At 37.0% G+C, this 12,442-nt stretch overlaps 2 protein-coding genes across 2 annotated transcripts; both read left to right on the plus strand.

Moving 5' to 3' along the window:
- LOC115578450 (uncharacterized) lies at window positions 1-6,089 on the plus strand. Its single transcript, XM_030411408.1, has 6 exons — window positions 1-24; window positions 2,595-2,654; window positions 3,757-3,785; window positions 4,429-4,484; window positions 4,574-4,953; window positions 5,063-6,089. Exons 1-6 carry the CDS (start codon window positions 22-24, stop codon window positions 5,192-5,194), a joined length of 660 nt encoding a protein of 219 aa, XP_030267268.1. The 5' UTR covers window positions 1-21; the 3' UTR covers window positions 5,195-6,089.
- A 1,435-nt stretch (window positions 6,090-7,524) lies between these two features.
- On the plus strand, window positions 7,525-10,509 carry LOC115579115 (uncharacterized). Its single transcript, XM_030412627.1, has 4 exons — window positions 7,525-7,593; window positions 8,045-8,159; window positions 8,291-8,464; window positions 9,534-10,509. Coding segments are annotated over exons 1-4 (930 nt in total). The 5' UTR covers window positions 7,525-7,591; the 3' UTR covers window positions 10,173-10,509.
- The last annotated feature ends 1,933 nt before the right edge of the window (window positions 10,510-12,442 follow it).

Raw genomic sequence — 12,442 nt, forward strand, 5'->3', positions numbered from 1 at the left:
GCCACAGTCTACTCTTCAGCTATGGTAACTACTTTTGTTTCAGCTTGTTTAATAAACCTCAGTGAATAAGGTTTGCATCATACGTTATACTGATCTTATCTCAGAGTGAAGTATCTGTCTCACACTGTTTTGGTGGCCATTATGTAGCAAACAAAAAATTGTCTTCAAGATATTTTAAAATTCAAAATTCTGTGATTATAGTTTTTATTTTTAAATTAAATTAAGGATGAAAATATAAACTTTTAAGGCTCTGTTACACTCAAGTTTAAAAAGAGTACAACAATTTAACATGTACAACAATTGAATTTTGCTTGTGAAGACATGAAAACAGTTTAAGTGGATACACAACAAGTGTTTTTCATTTTCAGGTCAGTTCAAGATTTGGGGCTTTTTGGTGACCATGAAATGTTTTGTTTTGGACTAGTGCGAAGAAAAAGTAAAAACAAAACAAATCAAAACACATTTAGGTGTTTTACACACATTCTTCTCACAGCCTAGTCTTCCTTTATAAATATCAGTTGTGCTGGTTGTTATGTGATCTACTGTTTGCATTAAGTATATTGCATTGCTGTGGTGTGAAGCTGCTGTATGTGTTTGAGTTGTCTTGTAAAGTTCATTATGTATCTTTTGCAGCTCACTTGGTGAGCCTTATTTTAACGCTTACATTCAGCATCATATTATACATCATATGCATCAGTGATTAATTGGGGGCTGCCTTAAATTTGTTTGCATTCATTTCATCTGGTTTATGTATTGCTCATTTACACGTCAAGTCAACTATGTCATGTTGCCGTGTGGGAAGTGTTTTGTAAAAGTGCGTCTGCTTGCTGCTGAGAAAGTCTCGCAGACAGAGGCTGTGGAAGAAGGGGGAGGTGGAGGGAGGCGGGAGACCTCAGCTGTCCCTGCAGGTGTGGGGGAGCAGTGAACTTCACCAGGTGAAGCAGGGGAACTAATACAATTAGCAGGCTAAAGTCAGTCACTTTACAAATTGTTTCCAAATAAAGCACATCTCAGTCATAAGATAGATAGATAGATGGATAGATAGATAGATAGATAGATAGATAGATAGATAGATAGATAGATAGATAACTTTATTAATCCCAGATAGGAAATCGTGTGTGTGTGTTTCACTGTTTCATTGTCAGTCCTTGATCTATTGATCCGAATGGCTGTGCTGTGATTTAGCCTTTGACTGAGGTGTGTGATGACAGTCTGGTGGATTTGACTGGATGCTCCAAATAATTAACTTGGGTTTGATGGTCGGGCTGGTGCAGCGGACCATGTTTTCTGATTTATAGACATCAAAAATCCCCACCTGTAAAAACTTTTGACTCAAATATATCAACAAAATGTAACAAGAAATTTTAAATTTGCTTTATCTAATATTCAGATTTCTGTTATTATTGGCAGTTTGAAAAAATTTTAATTGGCCGACGGGTGAAAATCAGAAAGTCAGAAACAAATGTGTTTTGCGGCTCCAGACCGATTTTTCTTGGCGAGGAACGGGAGCAAAAAAGTGTCCTTCGATAGTGAAGTTTACTGACACCTGCAGTAACTTCTAAGAAGTCATCCTCTTCCTTCGGATATTCATCTTGATACCTTGAGAGGAGTGAATACAAGTCTGGACTTTACTATGAATCATGACCGTTGATCATGAATCATGACAGGGCTTGTAGCAGGCTGTATGACAGTGTACACAGTGTTCACATCGTCTTGGTGTCAGCTTAATAGGTAACTGACTTTAAATAACCATTCAAACGGAGTGTGGATTAAAAGAAATACTCGATGGTAACAAGTGTAACAAGTTAACCTGGACGCTGCGCACTCACCACCACAGCTAAGGTCTCCACGCTGCACACGAGCCGCTCGGCGTAAAAAAACTGACTGTTCCACCCATCAGCTGGATGTGAGTACAGACCTCCATGACAGAGACGTAGAGACGACAACATGCAGTTTTGGACGATTTATTGACAATTGCGTTCTTTTGGACAGGCATCGACACCGTCACCTACACTGTCACTGTGTGCTCTGTAGCGAACAGTGGCCGCAGGTCGCACACCCCGACATCTCCCTGAGGATACGTAGCGTACAAGCCAAGTCAAAATGAACATACATATTCATGACTTGGATCGATGAGCAGGGTGATCTGAATGTTTTTCCTTATTAGCGAACACCATTTAAACTGTCACAAATGTGAGCAGTCACAGAAGTGATCTTATGTGAGAGATGAACTTCTCATAAACAATTATAATGAATACTGAAATTATGCTATTTTAAAAGTACTTCAAACAGGAGTGAACAAATACTTTATGCAACATTCATGAATCCCCCAGCTTTCAGCTGATCACGTGTCTTGTGTTTATTGCGCACTTCAATAAAGAGTCTTCCTGATTGGACCGAAAGATTACACTGAGCTTCATTTCACTGAAATCGTAGAACACACAATTTATAAAGTGCTTTAAAGGGTGATTTTAAATTGTACTGTTTGTTGTTCAGTGTTCTTATCCGTCTTCTTCTCTTGCCTTAAAATGTGCAGGTTTTATTTCTTTAATTTGTTAAAAAATAAATGTCTCTGTTTTCTGTTTAATGTAAAGGCTTTCTGCCAGTATGCCACATCTCCACCTAAAATGGATAAAGGTCCAAGCCAAAGAAAAGTAAGTAACTCCCTTTGGTATTCTATGATTTCCAGTACTGTGAGGGAAAGAAAAAGGGTCCGTGTATCTTTTGGTCATTCGATTTTCCTTTCAGAAACGGGTATTAAAAAACAAAAAACTAGTGGTTTTTCAAAATAAAGGTATTAAGAACAGTAAGCTATAATTCGAACTGCGGAACTGCAGTCAAGCCGGCCGTCACGCTCCGTGGTCAAATCAGCCGCACTTAAATTTCGAGTGTACAAGTATTCTCAGCAGTATGGTAAATGTATGGAGCCAGAACGGTGACTTTAAAATTTGGCATCCAAAAAAAAAAAATGGCATTGAAAACAAAACCAGTACTGAAAAAAGAAACATTGTCATTAAAACATTTGTATTGAAAACAGTTGTATTGGCATTGAAACAAGTATTGGCACTGAAAAAAGAAAGTAATTCAAATAATTCAAATGCGAAAATCTTATCATTTTATTTTATTTGTATTTTTTTGTATTTTTCAATGACAATCTTCAGATTTTTTCTTCATGTCTCTTTTTTTTTCAGTGACAGATTTTTTTTTACAATGTCAGTTTTTTGTTTTTGATACCCGTTTCTGAAAGGAAAATCGAATGACCAAAAGACACATGGACCATTGCCCCGCCGTAGCCTACTGTTTCTTCTACACAGCACCGTCCAGTAAATGACAACATCCGGTCTCTGAATATGAATAAACAGACCTTTTTTCCGTTTCTATTTTCTAGTGATTTTAATTTTTGTTATATGAAATAGAAAATGAAAATCGAATCATTTTTATAATTTCGCTCATCCCTTTTTGACCATGAAATAGAATTTTAAGAATTTTAATTTTTATATTCTAAAACGAAAATCAAATAGCCACTAGTTTTTTGTTTTTTAATACCCGTTTCTGAAAGAAAATCAAATGACCAAAAGATACACGGACCAAAAAGGTTAGCTGGTCTCTATTGATACAGTAAATTTAAAAAAGGCCCAGATTATACAGTGATTGCTATTCCATTTTAGTATCTTTACTTTCAGAAGTTGAGTAAATGTTTTGCGTTTTTGTCCACCACTACTTTTAACAATACACACTTTGTTTTCTTTGTGACAGAGAGCCAGAAGGACTGATGGTCCAATGAAGTAAGAATCTGTTTTTTGTTCTGTTCAGGGAGGTTTTTTTTCCCCTTACTTTTTGTTACATATAATGTTACAGTGTTGGATGTTCATATTCATAGTCAAAGTGTCAAATGATAAGGTAAACATATTTAGGACCAAATTCATTCCATTATCAGGAATGAATGGATGGCAGAGAGGCCAGAACCATTGAGTGTGCAACACAGGGTGGTCTATTGATTGATGAAAACCAAAGAAAAAACACATTAACACCAATTAATAACAGCATTAATGTTTATTTTCATGTTTTTTGCCATCAAAATATAAAGTTTCTCCCTGAGAACAACTGAGAGTTTCACCAATAGTTGGAAAAATTCATAAAAAATCCAATAAGGTTCTGATGCAATAGAAATGTTCACTACTGCATTAAATAGGACAAGCTTTAAATATGACTTATCAATGGAGGATATACCAAGTATACTCTTTGATTGATGGGAACCACTAGCAGGTCAAGAGACGAGAAAGGACACAAGAAAGCCCAAGAAGCATAATGCAAAGCAATGCAAAGGGACTGGAGTACATCAATTGGATTGTCTTCTTTAAATTTTTGCAAAGAAATGTTTGTTTGCACAAATAAAGGCTGCAGCATTGTTTTTTTCTGCTTTTTCAGGTTGGCAAGTCAACAGTTTGATCTACATGACTTCAAGCAGTGCAACAGTAAAAAAGGTAGACAACACATCTTTTCCTCACACATCCTAAAACATCGCTCTGTTAAATATTTCCATCAAACTTCTCTTGCTTGACATGTGTTGCAGATCCAGATTACCTAAAACTGGTGTCAGAACTTGTGCTCCAATTAAAAGGCAAGACTTCCGCCTTAAAGAATCCAGCTGGGGCCACACTGACGATAGGAGAAGTGGATGACACCATTTACAGAAAGGAAGATAAAGTGGTGAATGGGTGGGGAAAATTCTACCTTCCTGAGGTAGTGAGCATGCAGGTTGTAGGTGTAGTGGAGGGGACCTCGTGTCCGTGTGACCAGCTCGTTCTGATGACCTGTGAGGACAGAGAGATCTATGCCTACGATGGAGAGGAGCTGCATGCGGTGGCTTCAAGCCTGAAGCAGCTGTGTGATGAGGGAATAGATTATCCAGCATCCAGGAGCTATTACAGAGGAGAGGCCTTTAAGTATATGGTGAGAGGTTACAGTTGTTTGCTGCGCACAAGCAGGTCCTTGATGATTGATCTTCTGTTAGCACTAACAACTTTTTTTTTTTTTTTTTTATGTTGTGTGTTGAATGTAGACCAAGAAGAACTGGGATAAAGTAAGGAACAATCCTGAGGGGAGGAGGCTGGATAAAGAGCATCATGACCTGGTGCAAAAACACAAGTCCAAATTCTTGGAGAATCTCAGATCCACTCAATCTAAAGATTAAGGTCAAACTTCTACAGGTTCTTTTTGAGCTCATGCATGTGTAAGAGGCAGGATTTGTTACAAAGATCCAATTCAATGCAACAACATTGTATGTGGAGCAGCATATTAACTCTTAACCTAATGGTATGTTTACTTCAGGAAAGACTTTGCACTCATACACACAAACTCATATTAATTATGAATTGAGCATCGAATTAGTTTCTTCTGTCCGTCCCATTACTTCCTCCCAGAAACAGCTGATGCGTTATGGTTTTTGATTGGCGAATGTTGAACTGAATTCAAATACAATTGGCTTCAAGAGCTGAAGAAGTAAAGCTGAGTGCATCAAATGATCTGGTCTCCAGCATCTGTGTCTCTCAGAATGACACTGCAAACCTGCAGTCAGGTACTTTGGAGTCTCCATGCCCACTTGCAGCCGTAATCCTAAATTATTCTTTGTTGCTGCATCCCATCTCAGCATCTGGGACTGTTATGTGACTGATGAAGTGATGACCTACTACCCAAAGAAGTCCACGAAGCAGTATTTTGAGATTAGGTCAGATGTCAGGTGTTTAACCTCAGTCAAGGATAACAAATTGATTCTGGCAGTTCATGTGGGAAGTTGTTTGGTTAGACAACAAGTGAAACAGAGTAGTGGCTCTGTGGCAACTGTGCCAACATGACAGATCTCTTTTTATGTGTTTTTAAAAAGTTAAAAAAATATATATTTTTGGACATGACATTCATGTGATCAAAGCTGTAAATATATCCTGCTTTATCATCATAAATTATTGATGGTCCAGCTATTTACGACAATAAAGATATGAATATGTGTTAACTGTTTGAATGATGTTTGCAGAAGATGCACACGTTGATGTATTGATCATGTTATTCACAATAAAATGATGGTGATATAAGCTCAGGCTCACAAGTTGTTTTGATTTCATCTCCTGAAATCTCATCTCAAGAAGTGATTCTTAACTGCAATATAACCACCATATAGCTAAAGTGCCATAAATTGAGTAGCTAAAGAGAAAGACATAAGAAGACAACTACAAAAAGCTATTTCTGAAGAAGTTGGGGTTGTGAATGCTGCCTGTTGAAAAGTTGATTCTAAACGCATGTTAATAACTACAAGAATGCCAGTTATGTATGGAGGATTAGGAAAAGTTAAAGGTTTGCTGAAAAGCTGGCTTAACATAATTGCTGGCTTTGATTTCTTCAATGTCATAGATGAAGGACAGTGAAGACTCATGATAGTGGGGTGAGAATGAAGGATTTAAAATATACAGTGGACTAGAAGCTAAATTGTGCGGCTTGAATACTAGTTGGGGGCTAAACGACGTTGCTGGCTTGGTTTTGTATAAATAAGTAGCTGAAGGAGCATAAAGACAGTTTTAAAACAGTGAGAAAGAATCAAGTACTACGAATGGGGCTGATGAGTTGCATAAAATTCCTGATGTTTCTGTCTTAAAGCATGAATAAGCTGATAATAGTTGAATATTGAATAAATGGTTGTAAAAGTGGGACATAAGAGATACAAAATATACAATTACCTGTGAAATTCTGTTCATGAGCCTGAAATCAACACTGACAAACCACAAGATAGGAGTTTCAATTAATACAGTGAAGAGTTCACTTGATAATACATTTACATTCACTACATATAACAGCAAAATTGGGTCCAACAAACACAACTGAAGAAATTGTGGAGGATAACTTGGCAGCAACACAGAAGCATTAAACGTCAAAAAATAACGCAGGTTTCTTTCTTAGTCCCCATGATTAAATTAGTTGTCACTGCATTATCGACTTTCTCATTGCTACTTTCAGTTTTCATAAGTTTTATTTATTTATTTTTTTGCTGCTGCTGCTGTTTAGAGGAATCACTTTAGAAACATAACCACACACACACTTGCGCAAGAGATAAATCATCAAGTGTTGCAGTATTTCTGCATTCACGTTAGTGTCTTTTAGTGTTTTCAGGGGCAATGTCTGACCTGTTGCTGGTGGAAACAGCTTTTATTTTTCAAGAGTTTAGCATCTGACATTTGTGTTGGTGCCCTTTGTGTGTCCACAGATACAGTACAGGTAAATGAAAAGATTTCTTTCTTTATTCTGGAATGAGCAACCCAGTACTGTGACAATAAATAATGCATGATGGATAATTGGATGATTGTATGTTAATATTCATATTTTATGTAACTGTCAATGACAGCACGAAGGAGTGGGCTTCTCTTCCTTCTTTCTGTTTCATTTAACAGACAGAATGGTGAGTAGCTGGCTTACATTGCTCCTTTGTCAAAATCATATTAATGCATTATTATGTCATTATCATTCAATTTAATTTCTGTTTTTGTTGCAATATGTTGTGCATTATTTCCAATTGCATCAGGCTACTGCAAATGGAAAAACAACAATGTAAGTAAACTGATTTACTCAACCACAGGTGGTTAACGCTTCATTCGGCTTTCTTTTCTTTTTTTTCTCCTCTTTTATTTTCTTTTCTTAATTATTAATATTGAGTTTTGTGCAAAGTACCCAAAAGTCATACTTGAGTAAAAGTACAGATATTGTGTTAAAATATTGCTTTAGTAAGTTGAAAGTATCTATCATAAATGCACCCGGTTATCAAACTTTATTTCGTGAAAAATTCAGCATTTTTCTAATTTTCAGAATCAGTGTTTTTTTTTGTTTTTTGTTTTTTTCTCGATTGCCAATTAAATTAAAAATTGCACTGCTTTTGCTGCTATGGAGCATGTACTCTGCAATGTAATTAGTATCTAAAGTTATCAAAAATATATAAATTGTACTTGTGTACGGTATTTGATTTAATGTACTTAGTAAAATTCCATCACTGTTTATATTTTAGGGAAAAAGCTGCTGTCGAATTTATGAAAGATGACCATTTCAGATCCAGTGCTTTTCTGATTATCGATGAAATGGTTGAACTAAGTAGAAGACGTCCTTCAGTGTTAGTGGACGAGGTATGTCCGATGGTATCTGTTCTGAACTTTGAAAATGTCTGTTTTTCGCTGTGTCATAATGTAGCTGTAGACATTATGCTTCTTTACAACACTGAATGTGATCTATTTTCATGGGTTTTTTGACATCACAGATTCTGCACAGCATCTTCTTCTTGGGAGAAATCAACGACCCACGATATACCCCCAAACATATTGTGAGTGATGATGAAATGTTCAAAGCACTGAGGGACCACTACCCTCGGCCTTTTGAATGCTGCTCCTCCCAACTACCCAAGCGGAGTCCATTTTCTTGTGTGCTAGACATGGTAAGTTTATAGTTTCTCAAAACATACTATAACTGTTTCTTATCAAGCTATATAGAACTTATATTTCATTTAAAGATCCTCAAATATTACAGATTATATTAATATACATCAGGGGTCATCAAATCCAAAAGTCTGTGAGCCCAAGCCAAGGTTAGTAGGTTGTTAGGGGTATTTAATGCTAAGCCAAACATGGAGAATCATCTACTCACTAGTTTGTCTTTACAGGCCGACTTTAGTTGCAACTATTCTAACTCTAACTTTACAACTTGTAGATTTGTTAATTTATTGCATATTTAGTTGTGGTGATGTGAAGCCATGCAACTGCGATGTAGTTAGTTTATAGATTCTCATTACTTTTCACTTCTGGTTATTTATTTTACTCTGCAAAAATCGTAATTTGTGAAAATGATCCTGCTGAACAAAGTGTTTAAGCATCATAAACTTGTTTGCCACAGAGCTGAAATCTATTTGAAAAATACCTGTATTTGTGGTGGGGACCCGGGTGATACCAACTTCCGTGTTAGCCTACATAAACACATCCTTCCTACAGCACTCTATATCAGCTTTACAATTCTTTTGCGTTTGAAAAATGTCCACAAGCACTTGGTATGTCCAACTTTTGCTTTAGTAACCACATGCACGCTAACTGGCATGGACTTCACAATTTGTGTAAAACCTGTTGACCCATGTTATCGCAGCATGGCATGACAGTTTCTAAGTCACAGAATGCCCCCATAAATGTTCAGTGGGGTTTAGGTAACTTGACTGTGGATTTCATGACACTCAGGACTCCTTTGGTCTTCTTTGGTTATCAAAGTTACTTAAAAATATAATGATTTTCAATTCTGTCTCAATTGGACACCATTGGGTATCAGTGTGAACCACAGACTCTTAAAAAACATGGAAATTATAAATGTGTTTTTCACAACATTGGAAAATGTGCTTTGAACGCATGTATTAAGTGTCTGTTGCAAAGTCAATGCATTGGCACCCCAGCAGTTTCTGTAGATTTTAATACCGCATCAGAAAGGAATAACAGCAGCTTGATAACATTTGTGATTTCTTACAGATTGTGCAACTGACTGGACAACAGAATGAAAATCAAATCATCAACAGGCTTCGGCAGCTCATCAAGAGGCTGGGTGCATCAAATGATCTGGTCTCCTCCACCGTCTGTGTCACTCAGAAGAACACTGCAGAAGATTCAGTCAGGTACTACGGAGTCTCCATGTCCACTTCTGGCCGTAATCCTGGGCGTATCATGGTTGCTGCATCCTGTCTCAGCACTTGGGACAGATATGTGGCTGATGCAGTGATGAGCTACTATCCATCTAAGAAGAGGAAGTCATATTTTGATGGAACCATCAGACTTCCAGAGCAGGTCAGGTGTCAGGGGTTCAGCCTCAGACAAGTAAAACAAATGGATCCATGCAGGTCATGTGGGAATTTGTTTGGTTTGACAACGAGTGAAAAACAGGTATGGTCCTATGGCCACTGTGCTGAAGCTGAAAGTATAAGCAACTTGCTTAAAAAAGAGAACGAAATGAGAGAGCTAGTACAGCAAACATCTCATCTCAACACAGATGAGAACAGGCAGAAGGCTAAAAACAGTGTCTCGAAAGAGCTTAGTCATTATCTGAGCATGGTGGAATTTAAATGGGATAAAGAATTCTACATCCCAAGAGAAGCTGCAGAAGACCAGGAGTGAGGCCGAAGAGGTCAGTGTGTTTGATCCATAATAACGCAGCTTAGAAGGATAGGAAGGAAAAAAGTACTCCTAAAAACATTCTCGCCATGACCCTTAGGGGGATCCATACTTTGATTAATCTTTTTAAAGTTATTGTTTTGGTAAAATCTTCTTTGTGACACCTTAGGCACTGAATTTTTTTTTTTTTTTGAGGACGTGAAATGTATGTGATCAGAGCTCTAAATATATTCTGCTTTATCATCAGAAATTATTCATGGTCCAGCTACATACGACTGTAAGGTAAAAAGTACACATGTAATCATGGCAAAGATTGTACGCCAAATGCGTGTCAACTGTTTGAAAATGAAAAACAAATGTATGTATTTTTTCAATGACATTCAAAATAAATAATTGTTATGTAAACTCATCATTGTACTAATTTTATATCCCAAAACCTCATCTGAAGAAGTGATTCTTTGCCTGTGTATGAAACCAACCAATTTTTAATTTGGTTTGGGACAAAAGTTTGCAGCACTTCAAGACAAGAATTGTTTTAAGTCAAGATATCATCTTATCAACCGTGCTGTAGAACTGTGTTTATCGTGTTCAAGGTCCCTGACACATTTGTAGAACTGAAAAATATTTATCTAGGCACTTTGAAATCTCCTCAAGAGCACTTGATAAATGCTTGAACTGGGCTGAATACCTTCATAAACATATTGTGACAATAATGTAGGGATGACTATTGGTAGTTTCCAGGCTTGGGGAGTAACGGACTACATGTAACGGCGTTACGTAATTAGGATACAAAAAAGCAGTAACTGTATTCCGTTACAGTTACAGAAAAAAAAGACGTAATCAGATTACAGGTACATCTGGGAAAAAATGGGGTTATTAGTTGGATTACAATTAAAATATATGATGATGAATGATTAATAAATGTGAATGAATTAATCTAACACTTGCCAATGCGGCAATGCCGTATGCACGCGTGCACACATTACTACACTTCAGACAAGTCAGTCACAACGACGCTCTGCTCTCAAATGAAGCCAGGCGGCTCATTATGGACTCGAGCGCTAGAGAAAAAAAAATTCTTTCACGGCGTGGAAATTTCGCCATCACTTTGTTTCTAAAGAAGTAAGAGGGAACAACATCACTGCACAGTGCAAGCTATGCCTCCCAGCTGTGCACACACTGCCATCGTCCAAGGACACCACATCTAATTTAAAGAAACATTTAATGGTAAGCGAAACTGCGAACGTTAGCTAGCTACACAGAAATTCTGTTAGCTAAAGTTAACATTAGTTAGCCTGCTAACCAGACTCGGGCTGTCCTTGTTTCTACTGCTGCTACTAGGTACTACTACTGGGTCTGTGGGTGGTGGTGCTGCTGGTGACCGGAATGGTACATGTTTAGGTTTTTTGGTAGTTTTGAAGGCTCGTTTTGGTTCACTCCCGTTTGCCCTGTTAAAATAAAGACATTACATTGTTAACTCAACACTTCCTGTGTCCGTCTCAAATTAAAAGTCCTCTAGCATAAATAGCTCAGTAGGCTTTTATTGTGAAACATTTGCACGGACTTCATCGTGTAAAACTCGTTGACTTTCGAGGGCCCCATAGGCACTTGAAATGTAGTTACTGCCACCTTGTGAGGCTTGTACGTTATAAAATTGCCTGAATAACCTGCAGTGACTGAAATGGGTCACTAACACTTAGATCACAACAAGGTATTTAAAAGTTAATCCAAAAGTAACTTAAAGTAATCAAGTTACATTACTTTAATATTGTGGTACTTGGATTACGTTACTGACTACATTTTTTAACAGGTAATTAGTAACTGTATCGGACTACATTTTTAAAGTAACCCTCCCAACCCTGGTAGTTTCATAGAAAAGTAACACATGATTTTTTTGATAAATAGTAATGATATAAGGAAGAATGAAGTTACCTAATTAAATCTGGTAAATTCAGAAAATGACACCACTTTACTGTAATGTAGACTTTAAAACAATGAAAAGACAACTCCATCATGATCTAACAATATTCATAATCTAAGATCATATAGTCTCATATCATGATAACAGTATGTAGGTATATTGTAGTATAGACAACATGTCTAGACACAACAAATCTGTGAAGTAAACCATACAAAATGCAAATGCCCAATCATTAGGATGGAAAGAAACACCAGTGATGGAGTGCAGCTAAGTACATTTACTAAAGTACTGTACTCAAGTACAACTTTGAGGTACTTAACTAGAGTATTTCAATTTTCTCCTACTTTATTCT

This window comes from Sparus aurata, chromosome 3 (genome assembly GCF_900880675.1).
Source record: "Sparus aurata chromosome 3, fSpaAur1.1, whole genome shotgun sequence".
In the NCBI taxonomy this organism is placed as follows: Eukaryota; Metazoa; Chordata; class Actinopteri; order Spariformes; family Sparidae; genus Sparus; species Sparus aurata.